Raw genomic sequence first — 25,720 nt, 5'->3', positions numbered from 1 at the left:
AAGTTTGGTTGCTCCTGTCGCTTCTCTGCAATTACCCTACGGAGACATTTTCCGGCGATCAATTTAGTTTAAATCAGGCTGAAGTTTATTTTTGTTAAATTTTGTTAAATTAAGGACCCCTGATGAAGCCGTGTTAACCGAAACATGGACCGTGTCCGGTCCCCTGGTTTGTACAAAGGTACTGACACTAACCACAACCACATCTTGTACTTTTGTCTGCAGTTTTTCTTTGTTTGTGTTGATTGTTGTTCACTGCGGACTGGTTGGATTTTGTTTTTGTTATCCTTTGTGTTCCTGTTGCAAGACATTGTTTGGCCTTATACCTGATAATCCCCCTCCTTTACAAAGCTGTGCTAGTGTTTTTAGTGCTGGCTGCCACGGTAACAGCTCCAATGCTCAGAGAATTTCTATGAGCGTCTGAGCTATTATCACCACGGCCGGCGCAAAAACACCTAGCGCAGCTTTGTAAAGGAGGGGGTATATTATTGATCATTTTAAATGTATTGGAAGAAAATGCTTTTCTTTGCATTTTTAATTATTTACATTTCCTACTGTAAAAGGTTGTATATACAAATGATTTCTCCATAGAATTGTATCTTCTCCTATCTTTCCTTTAGAAAAATGCTAAAGACATGCCCTGGTCCTGAGCAAACTTGACTATTGTAACTCCATTCTGATTGGACTTCCCAAATATCAATTCCATCGTTTACAATTAGTCCAAAACACCTCTGTAAGATTATTGAATGGCTGTTCTATAGAGTTTCCATCTTCACAACAGTTCTTAGTTGATTTTCGTAGGAATTCTTCATTCTTCACTCTCTGGAATTCTCTGTCTTGCATCCTACTTCTCCTTGGTTTTCTGTTCTTAATTTTCTAGCTAAGCTTTCTCTAAAGTGCCATCTTTTTTTTATTTTTCTCCCCCTCCCGACTCCCTCCTTTCCTCATATTTCTTGTTTTGTTCCTTACCCTATTTCATTTGTACATTCACTTCTGTTACCTTTGCTTTTATATTCAAGACACTGTGCGTTGAACTGAGAGGTTTGTTATTTGAGCAGGGGGCCGCGTCTGGAGAGCATCTGCGCAAGCGTGTGAGATTCGGGTGGGGGGGGGTAACCTTAGTAGTAGCAGCAGAGGCAGGATGGACCACAATTCCCAGCATACGCTGGGTTGGGAACTTTGGGGCAGCGGGAATGCCCTGCGCATGCGTGTTGGAAAACGCGTGGTCAGCAGGGGCGGCGGACTGACGTAGGCACGTGCGTGGCGTCGCGTCGCGGCGGCGGGTAGAATGCGGAGTCGGTCGGCTGCAGCTGCGCCGGACAGCTCGGTATAAATGGCGCCGAAGCCCGAGCCCAGGCCCAAGTTTCAAGAGGGTAAGTGCTGCGCGCGGAGGAGACGGAGCGCGCCGGGGATGGCGCCTGCCGCTAGCCAATCCGCTCGCTAGGGCAGCCCCGCGGCCACACCCCTTCGCAGGCCCTTTGCAGCCAGCCGAGGTAGATGTGGATAAATGCACCTGGGGTGGACTTGGAACTAACTTCCCAAAAGACTTTGCATGGCGCAAACCAAAGCTTAGAGAACAAATACAAGGGATTTTGCCTTCAAAGAGACAGGGTAGGCTGTACATAGACAATTGGAACAAGAAGTTGTGGCTAAAATAAAAAAGGAAGCGACATTCAAGACTGAAGCACCATCATTTTCTCTCTCTCTTGCTTCCTTCCTTCAGAATTTGTCCTTGCTCAGTCCTCAGCAAGCCTAACAGCATCAGAGCCCAAAGAGCTACTCTGCTCTTTCAATATTTTCTTCTAAAACTCCACAGGCTATAAATATAATAATTAGATTGTCCTCTTCATTTATTAAGTTTCAAGAAAGGAACTGTACGAGTACAGTTAATTAAATCTGTTATCTAGGTGGGTACAATATTCTAAACAAACAGGGAGACTTATCCACTATATAGGAGCTGCTCCTTACCATGTCTTATATTCCCATCTTGGTAGTTCTGAAATTTATTTACACGCTTCAAGCCATGTATAGTTTAATAAAAATTTGATAAAATGCTTTACATTACATTTCAAAGCGTTGTACAATTAAAATAAATAATGAATAAAAACAAAACAGGCAGGAACAGACATACTAAGGGGGAGAAGGAATAGAACAAAAAGGGAAGAGTGGGAAAAATTACAATTCTTAAAAAATAAAAAAAACAGAGGAAAGGATTGGGAAGAGTTTTAAAATTGATAAAAAATAAGGATGTATTAAGATTGGATGGGATACATTTAAAAAGGAAGCATTTTAAGCAGTGCCAGTAAATTAGCTTTTATGGAGTTCCCCTGTTAAGGATGATCAGTATTCCTCATTTGCTAGGAGTCATTTCATTATAGCTGACATCTTTCATTTATATTTAAGCCAAGGTGCATTTCAAGCTTGTCTCCAGAATGCTTACTAAGATTGTACACCTCAAGGAATGGAGGATGAAGTGACTTGCCCAGGGTTGCAAGAAACATCTGGACATGAAGAGTGGGACTGAATACACAGATCCAGAATGACAACAGCAAGTCCTTTATTGTACATATGACACAAGTCAAACTGGAGTACCTGTGTGATCATTTCCACTTGTGTCCTGTTTTGTTCTCCTTGTGGAAGAGTTTTGGTCTCTTATGTTTTTTTTGGCTTGTTATTACAAAAAACATCAACAGGATATGAACCCCGATTTCCTTGGTTCTTAACCTGCTGCTTTAACGGCTCATCTGCACTACCCTCCCAGTCCTTGAGAGCTGCTGGCAGGTCAGGTTTTCAGGATAACCCTAACGAATAGATATGAGAGTTGCTTGCCTTTTGATTCCATTATGAGCAAATCTTTCATACTTATTAATGATATCCTGAAATAAATGGCCTGTTAGCCCTCTAGAACTGAGTGAATACTGCTGCCTTAGAACAGTTATTGTAGCTTGAATAAATGATTTTCACTCTGCTGGAAAAAGCTTGACTATAGAGAATGTTTAGTCACATTTGCTCTAAAAACTTACCTTGTGTTTTGAAGATTTCCTCAAGTGTCATGCATTTTATGCTAGCAGTTCCCGGTAGTGGTGATAGCTTCTTCCTTGTATCACTTAAGAGAGCAGGTTGAGCTAACATCACTACTACAGCTGCCAGCAACATAGATTGGATCTAGAAGTGATTCTCGCTTCAATAGCCAGCTGAAGACTCTTAGCTGATGAATAAAATGAAAATATAATATGACAAAACATTGAATGACACATAGCACAGTGAGCATAGTTCATCTAAACATAAAGACCAACTGTCCCATCTGCAGTAACAATTCTCTCTCTCAGTTCCACGCACCACACCGTCACCTTTTCAACCTGTTTGGCTACCTTCACAATCGCACCCAAATCCTGCTCTTCTGTTGTGCACATAAGTTCTTCACCCTTTAAACTGTACTGTTCCTTTGGTTGGTTGTTTTTTTTCAGCCCACATGCATGACTTTGCATTTCTTAGCACTAGTTTCAAGTTTATTAAGTTTTTAATATACCGACCATAAACAGGTATCTGGCCGGTTTACAATAAAATTATAAAAAAAGATAAAAGTCATAAATATAAAAAGGAGATGGGTGAATATCAAAGACATAACTTGACTAACATGAAAGTGAGGATAGAAGGGGAAGGAGAGGGAAAGTTACATGTTATGGAGAAGAAAGGGAGAAAGTGGGAATGGGAAAAAACATAGTGGAAAGGGTTGCTTTTTTAAAGCGGTTGGTTAAATAAATTGCCAAATTTCAGACCATTCTTCAAGCCTCACCATGTCTTTCTTCATGTTACTCCATCCTGGGTGTATTACAGATATTGGTATAATCCGCAAAGAGCCAAATCTTACCTGACTGCCCTGCAGCAATATCGTTCATAAAAATGTTAATAAGAACAGGCCCAAGAACAGAACCTTGAGGCATACCATTGGTAACATCCCTTTCCTCAGAGCGATCTCCATTGATCACTACCCTCTACCTCAGGGGTGTCCAACCTTTTGGCTTCCCTGGCCGCATTGGCAGAAAAAAATTTTCTGGGGCTGCACAAACACTAACAATAGCCATTGAGCCAAAAAAAGGTTGAGCAGGTCCCAAATTTGCAATCACTAATATAGAAGATGTATGTATCTAATAATAAACCTTCATTAAAGGGATACTGTGGAGAGCAATCCTAAAAAGCAGTAATACTTACCCTGATTGAATGATCCTCCACATGCACCGCTGACAGTGGGAGCAGCCACAGGCTTCCACAACCCCACTCTGAGCAGGGATGCACGCTCCTAGTTCTCCCATTCACTTCTATTACAGCTACGGTGAGCCTCTTCAGAGGTGAGCCTCATCAGAGTGGGGATGCTGAATCAGCTGTCAGGAGTGCATGTGGAGGATTGTTTAATTAGGGTAAATATTACTGCTTTTATGGGCTTCCCACTTGCAGCTTAGGCTCCCTCAAAATGAACATCTCCCCTGTTTAGCTAGTAGGGATCCCCAAGCCTCACCAACTGACAGCCACCTCCTCCTCCTCCAACTTCTCAAGTTCTGCAGCTAGCAGCAATATTGCAGAGCTGCTGCCTTTCCTCCTCCCTGCCCCCCCCCAATTTGGCTTTCATGCATGCATGAAAGCAGGGGCAGCTTGAGGATATTGCCATTGGCTGCAAAGCTTGGAGATTTTGATTTGCCAGACTGAAAGAAGATCTCTTCAGTTGGCAGGGCTTGGGAATCCCCACTAGCTCAAGTATTTATAAATTGCATTCAGGCAGGGAGAAACTTTGGTGCCCATCTACTAATTTTAGGCTCATCCCCCAAATCAACTGAATACAAAAATAATTGTGATGCACATATCCCTCTGTTTGAGGGAGAAAAGGTTGAGTTTCTCTAATCTTTCGCTGTATGGCAACTCCTCCAGCCCCGTAACCATCTTAGTCACTCTTCTCTGGACCCTTTTGAAGTAGTACCTTGTCCTTCTTCATGGTACCCTTGGATGTACACCATCCAGCCACATCGCTTTGTCTACTTTTATTTTAGCTAGCTCCTCACGAACACTACTCTGAAAATCGATCAGGGTCTACCACTTATCCATCCCTATTCATGCTTCAGCCGTGAACACAGAACAGAAATATTTGTCAAGCAATTCAGCCTTTTCTTTTATCGACTTCTACATTTCTCCCCTTCACATGTGAGTTTCACAATGCCACTTTTGCACTTCTTCCCATCACTAATATATCTAAAAAATATCTTGTCTCCCCTTTTTACTGTCAGCTATTTTTTTCTTTCATTTGCATCTTTGCTTTCCTGACTACATGCCCAGCCTCTTAACTTTTCCAGATATTTTTGCCTGTTTTCCTCTTTCTGCGATCTTTTGTAGCTTATGAAAGCTAACCTCTTAATCCTTACCTTCTCAGCTACTACTTTTGAGAACCAAAACGGCCTAATTTTCCTCTTACTTTTCCTTGCTTGACTCACAAAAAGGTTGTCGCTCTTAAGTTTCAAGTTTATTAGAAATTTGATGAATCGCTTATACGTAAAATACTAAGCGAATTACATTAAGATCCAAATTTATGCATACATTAAAATACAAAAGAGTGATAAGAACAGGACGAAAAAGGGGTTAGACCTACAGACCAACAGACATAACTTACAGTAGTATCTCCTATCAGTTTTGCCTACTGCATTTCTACTCCTTCCAGATGTTCCCATCCAGACAACAATTCCTTGACATAATTCCCCATCCAAACAAAGTTAGTTGGTTTTTTTTTAAGTCTAGAATGTTTGCTTTTGAATGAGCCCTCTTTATACCCATCTTAATATTAAACCGTACCATACAATAATCACTGGAAGTCAGATGATCACCTACTATAACATCAAACACTTTCCCCATTTGTAAGTGCCAAGTCCAGTTTGACCCCCCTTCCTATGTGGATTCTATTACCAACTGCTGGAACAGTTCTTATAGAAAATCCAGGATCTCTGTACTTCTAGAAGACCTTGCAATAGGGATACCCCAATCAACATCTGGCATGTTAAAATCACCTATTAGTAAAACTTTCCATTTTTTTAGATATATTCTGAAAGTCTACTATTGAATCTGTCCACTTCTTCCATCTGTGAAGAAGTCCTGTATATCACACCAATGTAAATATATTCACCATTCATTCCCTCTTTCCAAATTGATCCACAGTGCCTCTTCCTTGCCCTGCAGGTCCTGCAATTGTGTGGCTGTAATATGATCTTTAACATAACGCTGATCCCCCCTCCTTTTCTTCCTCCCCTGTCTTTCCTGAACAGATAACTATTTCCCAGTCATGGTTCTCTGTGAACCACATCTACATGATTGCAACTATATCCAACTCCTCTTCTTCCATCATGGCTTCTAGATCCAGAATCTTGTTTTCCATACTTCGAGCATTAGTATATACTGCTTTCCAGACATTGCCCCCTTTTCATATCTGTGTAGAGGTATTCAGTGATTTACTTACCTGAGGGCTTATACTCACCCAGGGGCTTAGATCACCCTGCCCCATCACTTCTAGCTTAAAGTCCTCTTCAGTAGATTAGCCAGCCTGCTGCCAGAGAAACTTCTTCCCTTTTTTGATAAATGCACACCATCCCTACTCAGCAGCCTTTGGAAAATCATCCCATGGTCCAGGTAGCCAAAACGCTCTTGACGATACCATCCATGTAGCCATGCATTCATCTCCAGGATGTGAGCTGCTCTGCCCCGGCCTTTACCCTCGACAAGAAGGATGGATGAGAATACCACCTGCGCATCTGTCTGCTTTACCTTCTCTCACTGAGCCACAAAGTTGCTTTTGATACGTTCGTTAAACATAGTATTACAAAGCATGGCTAACATAGAATGACATGGCTAGCAAAAATGGTTAGTAAGCATGCATGATGAAACAGCATGAAGACATGGAATGGCAAACATAGTATGAGAGATCATATCATAGCTGACAGTTTAGCAAATAGTATGGTAAATATGGTATATAGTAAGGTTTAGCAGGACAAGGATGGCGAGCAGTGTGGTAGAACATTGTATGACAAAACATTGCATGGTCAGACATAGGACGAAGCACATCAGTGTTTGAGACTTGAGACAGTGGAGAGTTGAGCCCTTTGTCAGAAGGTCCAGGGAATTTGAAATGATGCCCTCAGAGAGAGTCATTGGAAGTGGTGAGTTTTTAATGCCTTCCTGAAGTTCAGAGTTGACTATAAGTTCATGTAATCCTTAGCATTGTAAGCTAGTTTCACAGATATAACATGATATGTATCATATTAGGTAAATGGAATCCATTGTCTGTAATCAAACTCTTCTTAATATACAATATTGGCATTTTTTAGTGAGATTTGCCTGAAATGTAAGATGGATGGAATGAGTAATTGCAACCATCTGAGTGAAATGTCTCTGATGAAATGAACTCATCTGCCTCTGAAGCCTTCTTTTGAGCAATTTGGTTTCCTGGGATGCCACCAGGAGACCTGAGTGCAAGCACTGCACGGCTTCCAACCTGCTTCTTCTTTAGGCTGATGCTCAAACCTAACACCTGCACTAAAGGCAATTAGTGCTGCCCAATGCTCTTATGGTTTCAGTGCAGACTATTTAAATGCTAAAAGAAAATGCTGTCGGGTGTATTTAGCACCTACAAAAGTAATGCCAGGTTTAATTGAGAGAAGAGATGTCTGACACCACCTTGCTCAGAACGGGTTTCCTGTGCTGCAAGCTTCTTTCAAATTAATTTTAGCCACTTTTATCAGTGTCTTACATCTAACTTGCTAGTGTTTATATTGATTTCTGTGTTGGTTTTTTTTCTTTTGGATTCCTTTTTTGTTTTTTAATGTTTTTGGCACTGATAATCTTTCACGTCAACTGCTGTTTGTCCTGCCTTCCACTTTTTTTCTGTGACATGGAATACATTTGGTCTGGGTTTCCAAGATGGTGTTTAAGTAATGTCCGTATTTAATTTTGGCTCTATGCATTATGTACCTGATGGAAGCTCAGATGGGTATTCTGACCCTAGTTCAAAAAAACTTCTCTAATATGGCCCTTTGAAAATAGCTTGCCCATCCTGCAGAAAGAGAAAATTCCTAGTTTGGGGGGAGGGGGAATGTAAGCGAGTACAGTGTTGTATAATAACTTATTTGATTTCTTCAAGTATACAAACAATGCATGATACACTAATTTATCCCAGGACAAGCAGGCAGCATATTCTCTACATGTGGGTGACGTCATCCACGGAGTCCCGTCGCAGACAGCTTTTCAAGCAAACTTGATTGAAGATCTCAAGTTTGCTAGTGCTCCACCGCGCATACATGTGCCTTCCCACTCAGTTAGAGGGCGCGTCTCCTAAACGTGGTCCTCAGTTCTTAGTTTTCCGCGGAGCCAGAAAGCCCTGTCTCTCTTCTCTGCGATCCTAAGTGCCTTTCTTACACCACGGCTTCTTTTCTTGTTTTTCTAGTCGGAAGTCGCTGTGCTCTGCGTCTTTATTAAAAAAAAAAAATTATTATTTTTTGGTATTTTCTTCATCTATCGGCAGTATTCGAGGGAGGCTTCCTCCTTGTTTTCTGCTGCACCGAAGTCTCGCTCGGCTTCCCCCTTTGAGGGGCCTTCTGCGGGCAAGCTGTCTTCCTTCCCCAGGTTTGTGATGGACATGGGCAAGGCGCTGCAATTGGACCTCCAGTCTGATTCCAGGTACATCCGGGAACATTTGGAGGAAATGGAGCTTCCTTATCCACCGAAGGAATCCATTCGCCTCCCTTTAAATCCGGTTTTGCAGCAGACTTTCTTCCGGAATTTGGAGACTCCTTATGCTATCCCGGCCATTCCGTCCAAAATGGAATCCAGGTACCGGACGGTCCCCTGTAAGGGGTTTGAGAAGGCTCAACTCTCCCACCAGTCCCTGGTGGTGGAGTCTTCCCTGAAGAAGTCTAATCTTTCCAGGGTCTACGCGGCTGGGCCGGGAAGGCCGGACTATGGATAAGTTTGGCAGACGCCTGTACCAAAACTCGATGATGGCGAACAGGGTTCTGAACTACAATTTTACTTTCACATCCTATCTCAAACAGTGCATCAAATCCATGCCCTCCTTTCAGGATGATTTGCCTGTCCTTCGCCAGACGGAATTTCACCGGCTCCTGGATACGCTATCGCAGATTCGGGTTTATATGTTTCAGGTTACATATGATGCCTTTGAACTCTCCTCCAGGGTCTCCGCCTTTGCGGTAGCCATGCGCCGCCTGGCTTGGCTCCGCATAGTTGACATGGATCCGAATCTGCAGGACCAGCTGGCGAATCTCCCGTGCTTGGGCAACGAACTCTTTGATGACTCCATCGAGGCAGACACCAAACGCCTCTCTGAGCATGAGTGCTCCTTTGCCTCCTTGGTCCGACCCAAGGCGAAGCCCGCTCCTCCTAAGTTGTACAAGTTGCCTTCCCGGCGCTATCCCCAGAAATCGACACCGGCTTTTTACAGGCTGCCTCCTCAGCGTCAGCAGCAGCAGAGGGCCCCTCAAAAGCCTCAGACCCCTGCGACGGCTAAGCCTGCGCCGTCCTTTTGACTGCCTGGGTTGGAGAAGGCCGACCCCCTCCGTCCTCGAGCCTTCCTCTCTGCCTCTAGGGGGTCGCCTCAGTGTCTTTTCTCACCACTGGGAACTGATAACTATGGACAATTGGGTCCTCTCCGTCATCAAAGAGGGGTATTCCCTGCACTTCCAGACGCCGCCTCCGGACCTGCCCCCAAGAGAGTGTCCTTCGAACAGAACGCAACTCCCCCTTCTTCTCCAGTAGGCTCATGCCCTCCTTTGTCTCCGGGTGGTGGAGGAGGTCCCGTTGTGGCAGCGGGACACCGGATTCTACTGCCGGTACTTTCTGGTCCCCAAAAAGACCGGGGACCTGTGCCCTATCCTGGACCTGCGAGTGCTGAACAAGTCCCTGGTCAAGGAGAAGTTCCTTATGCTCTCTCTTCCCACGTTGTATCCCCTGATGGACGAGGGGGACTGGTTATGCTCCCTGGACCTGAAGGAGGCCTACACTCACATCCCGGTCCACCTGGCCTCTCGCAGGTTCCTTTGCTTTCAGATGGGAGACCTTCACCTGCAGTATCGGGTCCTCCTGTTCGGGCTTGCTTCATCCCCATGAGTCTCCACGAAGTGCCTCGTGGTGGTGGCAGCGGCCCTGCGGTCGCGGGGTCTTCTGATGTTCCCATACCTCGATGACTGGCTCATCAAAGCATCGTCATGGCGGGAGGTTATTTCAGTGACCCATCAAACTATTACGTTCCTTCAGCGTCTGGGTTTCGAGGTCAACTTTCCCAAGTCCCAGTTGTGCCCTCTTAGTCTCTACAGTTCATTGGGGCGGTGCTGGACACGGTTCGCCTCCGCTCGTTTCTGTCTCAACCTCGGCAGGCCGCCCTCATCCACCTGTGCCGGCAGGTCTCTCTTCAGTCCACGGCCTCTGCCAAGCAGATGATGATCCTGTTGGGACACATGGCCTCCACCATTCATATGACTCTTTTTGCCAGACTTCACCTCCGAGTACCTCAGTGGACCCTGGCGTCCCAGTGGAGACAGGACCGGGATCCCGCGTCTCAGCGCATTGCAGTGACTCCCTCCTTGAGGTGTTTGCTCCGTTGGTGGACGCTCTCTTCAAATCTTTCGAGAGGTTTTTCTCTTTCTCACACCCTGCTGTGGAAGGTCCTAACAATGGACTCCTCCACGTATGCCTGGGGGGCTCACTTCGACGGCCTCCGGACCCAGGGTCTTTGGTCGAGCGCCGACCGTCGCTGCCACCTGTTGGAGCTTTGGGCCATTTACAGTGCCCTGGTCGCCTTTCGGCATTTGCTTCAGGATCAACCAGGTGGCTATGTATTATGTAAACAAACAGGGGGGTACGGGTTCCCTGTCTCTTTGCCGGGAGGCTCTTCGGCTCTGGGAGTGGGCGATATGCCACAACATCTTCCTTCGAGCGGTCTACAACCAAGGCGAGCAAAACTGCCTGGCGGACAGGTTGAGTTGTCTTCTCCAGCCACACGAATGGTCGCTCCATGCCTCGATTCTGCGTCAGGCGTTTGCTCAATGGGGGACGCCGCAGATAGATCTATTCGCCTCACCCTTCAACCACAAATTGCCTCGTTTCTGTTCAAGGATTTACTCCCCGGATTGTCTCGAGGTGGATGCTTTCCTTCTGAATAGGACGGGCTGGTTCCTCTACCCGTTCCCTCCTTTTCCTCTGATTCTGAGGACTTTCGTGCAGCTCAAGTCAGCTCGCGCCACCATGATTTTGATTGCTCCTTGGTGGCCCCGGCAGCCATGGTTCTCCTCCAACTCAGCGTCAGGGAGCCTCTGCTTCCTTCTCTGCTGTCTCAGAGTTGGGGTTCGATGCTGCATCCCAATCTGCAGTCTCTACACTTAACAGCTTGGTTCCTTTCCACCTGACTCCCTCCTTCGGGTTTTCTCAGTCGGTGTGGGATGTTCTTGAGGCCTCTCGCAAAAGCTCTACTAAACAATGCTACTCCCAGAAGTGGTCTAGGTTTGCTGCGTGGTATGCTTCACTTCACGTGGAGCCGCTGTCTACCTCCTTGTCCTCCGTGCTGAATTATTTGCTCCACTTGTCTCGGTCTGGCCTCAAATCGACTTCTATTCAAGTCCACCTTAGTGCGATTGCTGCCTTTCATCAGCCGATTGATGGTAAATCGCTCTCCGTCCATCCGGTGGTTTCTCAATTCATGAAGGGCCTTTTTAATGTTCATCCTCCACTCAAGCCTCCCCCCATAGTTTGGGATCTTAATGTGTTCCTGGCTCAATTGATGAAACCTCCATTTGAACCCATTGATAAGGCTCAGCTGAAGTACCTCACTTGGAAGGTGGTGTTCCTAGTTGCTCTCACATCTGCTCGCAGAGTCAGTGAGCTGCAAGCTCTGGTTGCGGACTCGCCTTTTACTGTTTTTCATCATGACAAGGTGGTCCTTCGTACTCATCCAAAGTTCTTGCCCAAGGTGGTTTTGGATTTCCTTGGTTCATACATTCACCTCTTACTACTGTCTGGATGCTTTTTCCAGAAGCGAAGGCCGGTTCGGCCATTCGGTTTTGCGTAATCTGTTTTACTAAATTGCCAACTCTCCCACCGTCCCTTCCTAGTTTGCTTGGAGGTCACCCACATGTAGAGAATATGCTGCCTACTTGTCCTTGGATAAAGCACAGTTACTTACCGTAACAGGTGTTATCCAGGGACACCAGGCAGATATTCTCGCAAACCTCCCACCTTCCCGAGTTGGCTTCTTTGCTAGCTATCTGAACAGAAGACCACGTTGAGGAGAAGAGCCCTATAGCTGAGTGGGAAGGCACACACATGCGTGGTGCAGCATTAGCAAACTTCAATCAAGTTTGCTTGAAAAGCTGTCCGTGACGGGGCTGCGTGGATGACGTCACCCACATGTAGAGAATATCTGCCTGCTGTCCCTGGATAACACCTGTTACGGTAAGTAACTGTGCTATATAAATCTCTGACTAAAATAAATCAAATTAAATACAACAGCTATAACAAAAGGAACAGTCTGCCTGTAGCCTCAGCTCTTTTGGTAGAAAATTTCAAGAAAGCAACTGGTGAAATAAACAAGAGAGGTTTTTTAAGATCTGGATCATATGGCAGTAAATTTTGCAGATACTTGAGATCTAGTCCATTTTTGTTTGTTTGTTTTTAAAAGGCTGTAAAGTATTTTAAATTGACTGTAGAATTTAATGACAGCCAATGCAACTGATGGAGAAGCTCTGCAATATGATCAACATAGAACATGATAGCAGATAAAGGCCAAATGGCTCATCTGCAGTAACCCATTATATTTCTCTCAGAGGTCTCAAGCCTTCTTGAATTCAGACAGTCTGTCTCCACCACCTCTTCTTGGAGACTGTTTCATGCATGTACCACTCTTTCTATAAAATAGTATTTCCTTAGATTACTCCGGAGCCTATCACCTCTTAACTTCATCCTATGTCCTCTCATTGCAGAGTTTCCTTTCAAATGAAAGAGACTCGACTCATGTGCATTTACATCACGTAGGTATTTAAACATCTCTATCATATCTCCCCTCTCCTGCCTTTCCTCCAAAGTATACAGATTGAGGAAACCCACCCACATAGAGCATTGCAGTAATTTATAGATGATGGAAATGCCTATATCTGATTGAAAGAAATGATAAATTTTGTTTCAATAGTCATAATTACCCAAATGCTTTCTTTACTGACCTAGAAATTAGCCCATTCGTTGTTAGACAGTGTCCAATCATACCTACAGTACTTAGCAAAAATCTTTATACCTTTGTGTATTTTTTGTATTCTTTGTTACAATTTGGGATGTTTTGAAGTGGATTTTGTTTCACTGGTGTACACAAATGCTCTTTTTTTCAACATAGAACAGTTACAGAAATATTAAAAAAGTAATGTGAGAAGAAGAAATTAAAATGTTTTTGATTTCTTAAGTCTTCACACCCCTTGACTCAATACTACAGCAAGAGACAGAACATAGGTTTGATGGCATATCATGATTTGTATTCACCAGTGATCGCCTGCTTTCTTGCCACCCTCCCATACAGAACCAAGAAAAGGTTTAGTTGGGGTGGCTTCATGCCCTGTTCTTATTTCAGATTCTTTTTATTGAAAGCAATACATAACACAGGAAAAAAAATCAAAAATATATTTACATACTGAAGTAAGAACATAGAAACAAAGGCAAAATTGCAAACTCATGCCCCTTACCTCTATAATCCTTCCATGCAAATCCTATTTCGGCTTATCCTTCTTTGTTCTTAAAGTGTGTTAAATCTTTTGTTACGTAGTAAGCCAGGTGGTCTTCTGGTCTGTGTTGGGTAGGGCAGTGCATACTCAGTTTCTTGAAGCCTACCAGCTCTTCTGAACTTACTGTTTAAAAACGTGCATAGAAATGGAGAATTGTGTAACCTATAAGGATGGGAAGGCGAAACGATACAGACCCAGCTGACCTCCTGCGTTCCCTTTAGAGTGGGACAATGGAAGCTGTAGAGCTCACATGCTCCTTAGGGCAGACAGGCAATGTACTTGAGTAAAGTTACACATATGGCCTTATCAAAACAAATGATTTTCTGTTCAAGTAGAAAAAAATCTTCAATGAAGATAACTTAAATCTGTCTCAGTAAGAACAAGTGAAATACAGTTAAAACAGTTGAACCGATTAAAAGAAAAAACTGTGGATACAGAAGCTCTGGAGATAATTTATTAAACACTGACATATAAAAACATGAAAATTCAATTAAAAAAATACAGTGATAAAAATTCAACCGGACCCTAAACGGTCTGTGTTTCGGCGAACACGCCTTCCTCAGGGGTCCAGTGGTTTGCAAACTCACATATAAAGAATTGGACTGAAAACAGTGTATTGTCTTTTAAACATGTGAGCAAAAAAACACTGCAGACAAGCTGAAGTAGCAAAAAAAAAAAAAAAAAATGCTCTTCTTGAGAACTGATTAAAAACATTTCTCTGAATTTAATATAGAGCAGTGTATACAAATGTTGCTGGAGTTTTTTTTTCCAGTTTTTAATTTTTCTATATATATATATGCTGTTGGGAGAGGTTTAAATCCAAGAATCCCATATTTTGCAAATGGGATTTGATGATCTTTGTTTATCCTGAATTTGCAGCTTTTCTAGGGGACCTCAAAACATGTGCTGAGAATTATTTGTATTTAAAGTAATTAGGAGAAGAGCGTTCATGTTTGGCAAAGGCTTCATCAGCACTTTGGTTCTGAATAGTAGGGGTCCACTAGCTTCTTCCTTGTACTTTGGCTTATGGCGGCATGGACCTCCATTCACAGCTACCCCGGGGATTTATCCCCAAGTCTGCCAAGTAGATGTTTTGGCTTGATGATTGTAACAACCTCTACAGCATGTCCGGGATCAGGAATCAAATGTACTGATCACATGACTGCCTTTGGGTCAGTTCCTAGTCAGGAGTTTGTTTCCAGGAAAGATAGTAAATGATCCTGCCTCCAGACTGACTCCTCTGCTCTGCTGCTGGCGTAGGTTGCTTGTGTCCATGCCACTTTCCTTCCCAGCTTGCACTCCGCTTGTAGGTTGCTGGTTTCTCCTGTCTGTGCTTACAAAGTATATCAGTGTCTTGGAAGCTGTGCTTGGGAACCTCAGGAAAGGAATTGTGCCACAGTCCCTTATCTTTTAAACTCCAGTGCCAGCAAGTTTTAAAAGGCTGTCTCAGTTTCTCTGTTCTGCCTTAGTGTGTATTTCCTTTCAGCTCAACAGATTTAACTGAAAGCGCCTTTTCACCTTCTCTTGCAGGTGAGCGTGTGCTGTGTTTCCACGGACCTCTCCTTTATGAAGCTAAGGTATCATTTTCTCTTTGACTCTTTCAGTTGACAGTGGTAGGAGTGAGGGAGCTCCCTGTAATAGTCTGTCAAGATAGGAGCACAATATGCTTCCACTTGTGACTGCTTGCCTCCTAAGGATGAATGTTGGCATGTTCCTGCTCTTTTGTGACACTTTGGTGCTTTTTCTACTGGCAAAGCTTGCTCTCCCTCATGGAACTGGGAATGCACACCTTTTTGGACTGGATAGAAATGATTAGCATGTGGCTAGTAGATAACACAGCCTTGCATGTACATCTTGTTCCGATTTAGTGGCTCAGTTTATTGTCATTGCTGTGGAATATAAAACTTGAGAGCTGCCGTGTGGTTATTTGCATTCATCGACAAGCAAGGTTGAGTCAGGCGCACAAGTGGGAGGCATCTTCCATTGGTTCAGGGACAGAACTCTTCTCCCAGACCTCAGAACTTCCATTTAACAGTTCTGAGCAAGTGCAGCCCTTCCAAAGTGCAGTGGTCTTCTCAGCTCCTTGGTTTTGTTTCTTGGGTTCTAGTGAACAGTGTGAAACAAAGCTCCCCCTCAAAAAAAAAAGTTACATTTTAGTAGTTTTCCAATTCTGGATTTGTTTATGGTGGACATAGACAGTGGTTGGAATAGTGATGTGATAATAAGAGTTTGCGTCAGAAACGAAAATGGTCTAGTTGAATAGCTTAAGAGGGAGTGGGAACCTTGATAAAGCCCTCTGAATCGCCCGGGCGAAACATGTTGGTGAATGGTGTATTTACCCCCCCTGAATAGCGTCTTGCAAAAGCAAAGTACTTTTAGAATTTATACTAAATTATTTCTTAAAAAGGTTTAAAATATTGCATACTGGATCCAATGACGAGTGGGAGCATAAAGCCCAGCACAATGAGATAGTTTGAGTGCGTGGTGGCCTGCTGAGGACCAGTGAAAATAATGATCAAATAATACATGGTTGAATGAAGTACGGCCAAACTGTGGGATAACATCTTACAGCTGATTTCACTTTATTGGAGATTATAAGAATAGCAATAAGGGGTCAGACCAATGGTCCATGTAGTCCAGTCCAAAGGTGGCCAATCCAGGTCACAAGAACCTGGCAAAAATCCAACTAGCAATATTTTGTTACCGATCCAGGGCAAGCAATGGACTTTTCTTCCAGGATCTTGTCCAAACCTTTTTTAACCCAGCTACGTTAACCACCATTACCACATCCTCTGGTAATGCGTTCCAGAGCTGAACTATCCTCTGAGTGAAAAAATATTTCCTCCTATTGGTTTTAAAAGTACTGTATTTCCCTGTAACTTCTAGTGACCCTTAGCAGGGAGGGACAGGCTTTTTGCTACTGGTTTGGGAGGGAGCAAAATTTGTTAATTAACCATAGACAACTGTATATGTATATACACGTGTGTGTGTGTGTGTGTATGTGGATCTGTCTCCTCCGTTCTTGGGACATGGAGTTGAGAAGCAGTGTGTTTGTTGAAAGACTCTGCAGAACTTGACAGCTATTTGGTTTTGCACTCCGGGGATACAAGTTCCTTGAAAAAAATATTCAGCATGGTTGAAGTATGCAAGGAGAGGATCTTAACCTACTAAAACTGCCCTGAGCCAGTTGTTGATATTCAATGGCTCTTAACTGAGCAGCACCGCTGAATACTATCTCTAACCACCTCAGCATAATCCAGGCAGTGCTGGGCTGGTTTCGGGGCAGACGGAGAAATTATACAGACACTGGTGATATTAAGTGCTGGTCCCCGGATAACTAATTGGGCAGCAGTGGCAGTCGGCATTAAAATGCTGACTGCTGCCAGATGAATATTCACCTGCAAACATCTGCTCTGTCCCCATGGAGCTGCTCCTTGCTCTATGCATATTTTCTTCACATTACATCCTCTAGTTTCAGCATGATTCTCGCAGTCCCGAACTGGTTCTCACTTCAGAAGCAGTTGACTGTTGTACTGACTGATAGGATGAAGTAGAGCTTTCCTTCTTGATTGAATACTCTGTTTGGCTTACCAGTTTATTTTATGGCGGCCGGAAGACTATTTACTAGATTTAAATGGAAGTGATTTACCAGTACTACAGTACTTTGTTGTTCTAATGGTCACGATCCCTTGTCTCCCTGCTGTTTTTCAGTATATGTATCTTAACTCTGTAGTTTATTTTGCATTTCATGAAGTGACTTCTCCATTTCAAGCCTCCATTCCTTCAATCTGGTGCTAATTTCATTTGAGCCATTCGAGTCCTCCTCTGTGCATTTCATCATCTGGAAGGTGCTCTTTCAAAGTAGTAACCTCAGCTAGAAGGGTGAGCAAACGTCACTTGTTGCTAACCTTATGAACCCTTGACAAGGTTGTTCTTTCAACACACCCTGTGTTACTATAGTAAGTACGGTAGTACTTTCTTAACCTTTTTCCCAAATCACATAAAACAGTCATGTGGAAAAGTATTTACCTCCTCTTCATTTCCCCCTATTGCATATGTCTTCCTGAAAGATTTCTGATCTTGAAACAAAATGCAATATTTTAAAAAAGAAACCCGAGTAAACACACAACGGCTTTTAAATTGCAATAAACTCTCAGCTATTCGGCACCCATGGGGATTGGTGGGATGCTGGGTAACTAGTTTCTAGTTGCTTGAGAGTTACTCTAAAATTTAGTTTTGTCTCCCTTCCCACCTCTCTCTCTACCATCCTGCCACCTTTTCTTGTAGGTCCAGCATCTCTTTGGTCTGGGTCACTTTCTTTCATCCTCCCAATTTCTCAGATCCATCTGTCTCCTTCCCCCAGCACCCTACTGGACCCCCTCCCCCCCCCCCAATCTGGCCTCTTTCTGTGCAGGTCTGGCCTCCTTGACTTACCGAAGCAATGGCAGCCACTCAGCAGAGCAACCTGTTTTCAGCACTTCGAGTGAGGGAGGGGTTCGCATTTCAGGACTGCTGCCGCTGCTTTGGAGCTGGAGGAAGGGATGGGGGTTTGTGGCTCAGAACTGCTGCCGCTGCTTTGGGGCTGGAGGGAGGGATGGGGGTTTGTGGCTTAGGACTGCTGCTGCTGTTTGGTGCTGGAGGGAGGGGCGTGGGTTCGCAGTTCAGAACTTCTGCTTCAGGGTTGGAGGGAGGAATTTTTTTTTCCCAGTTGGATGAGCGTTCCAGTTGCTTAAGTACTGGTTAATCTGGATTCTACTGACACTTCGGAGAATATTTCAACAGACCTAGACTCCAATTTGGGATTGTATACCTCATATTGCCCGTAGTTATTTGTTAAATTTGTAATTTTGGATAGGGCAAGGAGTAGGGGAGGGGAATTTGTTAAATCTGTGGTGTTCATTTGGTATGGACCACCATGACGAAACATGTGTGGTCATGTTATACATTGGTGCTGACAAGTTAAATTACATTAGTGATTTCCATTAGAGAATGACAAGGGGAAAAATTCTGTCCCCGTCACTGCCCCGTCCCCAGACCACCATCCTCTTCACCGCCCCGTCCCCTTCACCACCCTGTCTCTGCTGTCCCCTTCATCATCCCGTCACCGTCCCCGCTGTCCCTTTCACCGCCCCATCCCCATCTTCAGCGTCTTCTCCTCTCCATCTCCCCACCCCCATCACCCTTCACGCGGTCCAGCAGCTCCCTCCTGCTGGCCAGCCGTGGATTTCCCTCCCTCCCTCCCTTTCCCTTACCTTCTCTTGTTGAAACCGACGATTTCTATAAGGCTATGCGCTGTATTACAGCCGGAGCCTTGAAGTAGCGTCGGTTTGCCTGCTAGAAAAGCCTGCTCCGACGCAACCGGAACAGGAAGTTGCATCGGAGGAGACTTTTCCAGCAGGCAACGTGACGCAACTTCAAGGCTCTGGCTGTAATACAGCACATAGCCTTATAGAAATCGCCAGTTTCAACAAGAGAAGGTAAGGGAAAAGGAGGGAGGGAGATGCATGGCCGGATGGCCGGCGGGAGAGAGGGGGCTGCCGGATCAAACACTCTTCACCGCACGTTCACGCTCGTGCTAACTATTCACCGCTCCACGGGGCGGTGAATGGCCTTGTCCCCGATATCGCAGTGACCTTTTTTTTGGTCACCATTGTGGTGGGTTACCCGCGGCTAGCCGCGGGTAACAACCACCGCGTCATTCTCTAATTTCCATTCCGCCGTTACCTTGCGGTTCAAGGCGGATTACACAAGGAGAGATCTGGCCATTTCCAGAGGATTAGAGAGTAGAGAAGGTTGATGCAGAAAGTTGAGGTGGTTCTTGTGGCGTTAGATTGTATTAGAGAGTAGAGATGGTTATTTGGGTGTTAGGTTGATTTCAGGGGTTTGTTGGGTAGTATGGTTTTTTTGAATAGTGTGGTTTTTTTTATTTAAATAGTAGGGTTTTTATTTCTTTTCTGAATATTTTGTAGTCTGAGGCCATTATCAGTAAATTGGAGAGTTGGTGGTTTAGTTTTGCTGCTTGTGTGGCTAGGGGGCCATCATACAGTTTCTTCCGTTTGACGTCTCTGATTGGAGAGTATGTGAATGGAGTGTGGGTTCTCCTTTGGTTGTGGTGGTTTGGATTAGGTGGTTGTTCAGGTAGGTTGGGCTGTCGCTCTTTATGGTTTTAAATAGTAGACAGTAGAATTTGAATAGCATTCTTGCTTGTATTGGTAGCTTGTATGAGTTGAGGTATGCCTTGGTGATGTGGTCGTGTTTCCTCAGTGAGTAGATGAGTCTTAGAGCTGTGTTTTGGATTGTTTGTAGTTGTTTAATCATGGGGAGATAGAGAATGTTGCAATAGTCTAGAAGACCCAGTACTAGGGCCAGGACTATGATCTGGAATTTGTTCTGTCGAAGAATTTTTAGGAATGGTTTTCTGTGAATATGTGATTAAATAATAATTTTTTTATTTTTATTATACAATTTGTTTATTTAAGGAACAAACATATCTAACACTTATCACCCATGTGAAAAAAGTGATTTGCTTCTAAACTTAATAACTAATTGCAATCAAACACTTCCTGTGATTTGGTATTGGTCTTTCACATTGCTGTTCGGAAATCTTAGCCCACATTCATAGGTTTTTAGACATGAACTGCTTGTTTCAGGTCCTGTCACTGCAGCTCTTGGGTTACTCTTCTCTGCTTCCAGATTTTCCATAAATCTATGAAAACACTATTTCAACTGTTTTTAATTCATTTTCCTTATAACGATTTTCTGTCTCCTCTCTAAGATGTCAGATGAGGGTCTTTATCAATAAGTTTATTTTCTCTCTAATCTAACTACTTTCACTTTGATTATCGATTTTTATGTGAACCGTGTCATCTCCTTTTGGGGAGATGACACGGTATATAAATTCAAGATTTAGATTAGATTTAAGATGACTGGATCAGAGCAATCTAGAACTTTGAAAGTATTCGCCAAGCTAGGCGCCTATGTAGTTTCAGCTCTAAGGATGCTCTGGATCCATCAGTGGCCTGGTGATTCTTCTTCTATTGCCAAATTGAGCAGCTTGCATTTAAGGGCCAGCTTCTGTTCGGCCAGGGTCTGGATGACCTTATGGCCAGTGTTCAAGATCATAAACTCAAGGCGTTGCCTGGGAGCTGGTCCCGCCCTTCCAGGAGTTCAGGCTGTTCTAATTTTCATCTCTCAGCATTCCCATCTGTACTCCGGTTCTTCCTCAGGACAGCGGTCCTCTTTGTCTGCCAGACCATGCTTCAGTGGGACTAACCGTCAGTAGTCGGTGACAAGACAGCCAGCAGCTTCCGCTAAGAAACAGTTCTGATGCCAAGCCGTCTCATCCCATAGACCAGTATCTCACAAACTCTCCAGAGCTGTGGCACACTAAACTCGGGGCCACGGCTTGAAGGCATCTGGAAATGTGCAAATGTCAATGCAATGTCAAGCGCATGCATGACATCCATTGTGTTGACATCCGCGCATGCATGGAGGCTCTCCAGCTTCGGCTCTGAGCTGCCAGTTTGTGTGTGTGTGGGGGGGTGCTGGCTGATTGCCTACAGCTCTTGATGCGAGAGGCACATCCTGTAGGCAGTCAGCTGGTGCCTCTCCTCACCAGCGGGATTCTGGCTGCAGCAAATGGTTTGCGATACACTGCCATAGACTATGGATATCTTCTCTTGAACCTAGACAGCATCAATAATGTTTACTCCTTGTGGAAATCTGCACAAAATTTTGAAAATTCTATGCTCAGTATTTCAAAATTATGCAAAGTTTGTGTAGTGTTTTGTGGTGTTTTCCTATCCTGAGGTCTGAAATTTTTTCCTGCCTTTTCTTTTCTCAGATTCCAGCCACTTTAGTTCCCTCTCACTTCGACTGCACTTGTCTCCCTCTAAATCCTACCCTTCTCTTATTTGCACCCTGAAACCTCTACTTGACCCCATAGTCTGGCATCTCTCTCTCCCTCTTCCTCTCTCCACTGGCTAAATCTATTCCTTCCTTCCCTGTTTTCTGGTCTTGATCACTCTTTTACTCTACCACTCCTCCAATCCCCTCTTGTGGTTCCAGCATCCATGTCCCTTCACCCCACTCGCCACCTCTTTTGCTTGCACCCTGAATCCCTTCCCCACTCCTCATGGTCTGGCATCTCTCTAGCTCTTCTCACCCCCCCCTTTCTTGCCTAGGTTTCCTTCTCATCCGCTTTCCGCTCTACTTACGGGTCCATCATCTATGTCCCTTTCCCCTCTCCTCCTCCCTATGGGTTTTAGCATTCATGTCCCCTCTTCACTCCCATTTGCAGTCCAGCAGTAATGTCCCTTCCTCTTACCACCACCACCACCCACTTGCAGTCTAGGATCCATGTCCCCTTCTCTTCCTTCCCCCTTAAGGCCTAGCATCCATATTCACTCCTTCCCCTCCCCAATTGTGGTCTACCATCCATTCCTCCTCTCCTGTGTGGGTCTAGTCTCACTGACTGACTGATCCCCCTCCCCCCCTAAAAAAAAAAAATTCATGAAATCCAAGATACCTGCAAGCTTCCCAGAGCAGCAGCAGCCGGCCAGCAGAGGCAGCGCTGTGAACAGGCTGGCACTGCCAGGGCTTTCTCTCTGCCTTGTCATCCATCTACAGGAAGTGATTGGGCAGAGTGAAGGCCCTGGTAGGACTGGCCACAAGCTGCCTGTTCACAGCGCTGCTTCTGCGGGCGGCTGCTGCCAGTTCAGTTGCTTTGGATGGCTGTAGGTATGTTAGATTGCGTGGGGGGGGGGCGGTCGGAGGGCGAAAACCCAGACCCCTGCAGGGGTGGAGGAAGAGATGGGAACAGGAGCAGAATGGAAGGTCTGCAGAATTCTGCATGGATGGGGCATTCTATCCAACTTCTGTGCTGCACAGTTGCGCAGATTTCTGCTGGGAATAAATGTTCTGTTATGAAATGTTGCATTTTCTTCCTGCAGCAGATCATTTAAAAGGGGCAACCCTTTCCCATCTATATAGGAATGAATCCTGTATTTTAAGATTTTAGAACATGGTTGGGCTGTGGCTGTTATGTAGGACAGTAGTGTTAGGCTTGGAACAACCTCCTGTCAACCCTATTGTCAGGCTTTTAACAGTAATTTACAATTGCCAGGGAGATGTGGGGATCTCCACCTCTTGCTAATGGCAGTGAGCAATAAGGAATGAAGCTCCTCATTGGCATCTGCGTTGGCTTCTCTCGCTGGATTGCTGGTCTGACCCAGAATGGCACATTTTTTTCTTATACATTTTTAAGTGTCTGTGATTTATGCTTAAATCAAAACTTGATGGTGCTTTTTTTCCATGAATATTTGTTTGGTTTCTGAAATGTTCCCCTGCTTTTTTCTGTAGTGTGTAAAGGTTGCCATAAAGGACAAACAAGTGAAGTACTTCATCCATTACAGTGGGTGGAATAAAAAGTGAGTATTGGGTATATTTTATGGCCATTCAGTTGAGGACGGGCTAGGGAGGGCTTTGATGGCTGGGTTGGTATAGAGTGAGCTTTGACAGACTCCAGTAGATAGAATCTAAGCACACTACTGGACAGAACTTTGGGTTTCTGGCCCCAAAATATCTAAGAAAAAGGACCAATTAAATTAATTTATAGAGCATGTATGGTTGGGCAGACTGAATGGACCATTTCGGTCTTTATCTGCTGTCATTTACTATGTTACTATTAAGATCTGATCTTATAGAACTGGTTTAATCCCTGACAAATGAGGTAAATGGGTAGTGGAGAAGTTTACAGACAGAGAAAACCAAAAAAACTCTGTGGAGTGACGATGTTCCTAAATGGACTTTATTTGAAAATGTCAAAGTTCCAAAGGTACAATGAAATCATCCACATAAGAGCCTTAAAGGACCTAGTCCGCTAGGGATACAGGACCCAACACGGTCCGCGTTTCGACAAAATGTCTTCTTCAGGGGTCCTATAACGGTGAGTACGTGGGAAACAATTGTATGGTCAGTCGGAAGTGAGACAATGCTTGCATTTATTTTTATGAGGATGGAATTATTTGATGTGGATGATTTCAGTGTACCTTTGGAACTTTGACACTTTCAAATAAAGTCCATTTAGGAACATTGTCACTCCACAGAGTTTTTTTGGTTTTCTCTGGATTTTCTTCTTTGTGGATATTTTGTTTTTTGCTTGAAGTTTACAGAGGGAACATGCACATTTTCTTGGAGCTGATTGGTGGAGTTTTAATAACATGTGAGAGCTTTTAAAGAACCAACAAACAGATGAGGCGATCAGTCTTGTAGACCACCCTTGCTGCGACTCCTCTAACCCTAACTCTAGAGAACCTGGTGCTCTGGCTTCATGTAGCATTGTGCCACTACCTCACTAAGGAATTTCTAGCATTGTCTTCAGGCAGCTTTTGTGTAAAGAACATATGAAGACAGGACTGATGGTCTCAAACTGTATGTATTATAACAGGGTGTTGGGTCACCATGGAGACCTAAAAATCTGTTTCTAACACCATGGGATTTTCATGGCCATGATCCATGATCTTTTCCGTCCTGCTACACTTGGAACTCTCCAGATTCACACAAAGCGCTGTGGTTCAAGAAGCTGCTTGCTAGCGCAGACAGCAGGGCGAGTGGTTGAGAGCCAGCTGTTCATCAACTGTCTTGCAAACACAGGTTAGGTGGTTGCTAATTGGGGTGTGCAGAAGGATGGCAACTGGAAGTGGAGTGGGATGACTGGCATTCTTGAGCACAGGCTGGAGGAGGATGACTGGCTTGTGGGGGTTAAGGGCTGGGAAATCACTCACTGGGCTGGCTTGCAGGGGTAGAGAGGGGTTGCAGTGACTGAGGTGGACTGACTTGCAGGGATAAAAGCTGTGGGGGCCTGATTGGCTTGTGGAAGTGCTGGTTGAGTTGGTAGCTGGCTTGGGGGGGCACACCTGCTTTGCTAGGTCTTAAGGTTTGGCTGGGGAGGGAGGTTATATGGAGGAGGAAAATAGTTGGATTAGGGAGAGAGACTTGAGTGATGACTGGGTGGAGAGGGAGTCTAGTTTGCTGTGCACCAAGAATCTATTTTTTTTTTTTTTAAACTAAACTTTTTTTTTTGCTTAGTAAATAAAACCCTAAAGGAGGAGCTGGAACAGATGAGATTCCCAGTCCACAAAGTCAGTGCACACAGCAGGACTAGGGAGTAGAGGTCTTAGTCACTGGCTCCTAAATCCAAAGAAAACTTATTGAGGTCTGTTAATGCAGCATTTTTGTTTATTGCCCTTTTAAAAGGCCTCACAGCAGCCAAAGATTTCAGGATTCAGTGTGAGGATTTCAGCCAGGAGTAAAAACATGGTTATACTCTGAACTGCAGGCTGTGCAGGAGCTCTTATGTGGGCTTCTGTAACCTTTTCATATAAGGAATGCTTAACATCCTCCGGTGCTCTCACAAAATAGATCAGGAGATATCGGAGGAAGCTCATTTTTGCTGCTGATGGATGGATGCGTGCTGTCTTACATTTAAAATCCAAATCCAATATGGCTCATTCATTATATTTTCATTTTGTGAACTGCACAGAAAGAGCAGTAGATCAAGCACTGAATAAACAAACGTTCAGAATGTCATCCCTGCTTTTGGTAAGGTGCTTGATTCATGACTTCTTAAGGGAGATAGTCCAGTAATACAACACAGTTTGGGGAAGGTCTTTTTACACTCTGCACAATTGTCATTCACAGATTGAGCAGACACTGCTAATATGTTTACAGCAAGTGACAAAATCCATTTCCTGACAGCATTGGTGGTAATGTACCGTAGACACGGAAAATGGCACTGAAAAAAATTGGATCTGGGGAGACTATTTTATGCATTACCCTTACGCACCATTTTTTGGAATGTCCTTCTTCTGACTTATGGCTGCAAGTTCTTCCTTTTTTGGAGCGCATTCTTCAATGAGATG

At 44.3% G+C, this 25,720-nt stretch overlaps 1 protein-coding gene across 3 annotated transcripts in view; it reads left to right on the top strand.

The window, feature by feature from the left end:
- The first annotated feature begins 1,224 nt into the window (after nt 1-1,224).
- MORF4L1 (mortality factor 4 like 1) overlaps nt 1,225-25,720 on the top strand; it is a 56,138-nt gene continuing 31,642 nt past the window's right edge. Inside the window, exons 1-3 of one of the 3 annotated variants that reach the window (XM_033920401.1) lie at nt 1,225-1,370; nt 15,330-15,376; nt 23,160-23,227. In XM_033920401.1, coding sequence (XP_033776292.1) covers nt 1,331-1,370; nt 15,330-15,376; nt 23,160-23,227 — 155 coding nt within the window. In that variant the 5' untranslated portion in view covers nt 1,225-1,330. Of the gene's footprint in view, nt 1,371-1,470; nt 1,491-15,329; nt 15,377-23,159; nt 23,228-25,720 lie in introns of those variants that run through there. The other 2 variants (XM_033920402.1, XM_033920403.1) reach the window with 2 other exon arrangements.

The sequence above is a fragment of the Geotrypetes seraphini genome, chromosome 14 (genome assembly GCF_902459505.1).
Source record: "Geotrypetes seraphini chromosome 14, aGeoSer1.1, whole genome shotgun sequence".
NCBI lineage: Eukaryota > Metazoa > Chordata > Amphibia > Gymnophiona > Dermophiidae > Geotrypetes > Geotrypetes seraphini.
This window is presented reverse-complemented; position numbering and strand designations above follow the sequence as displayed.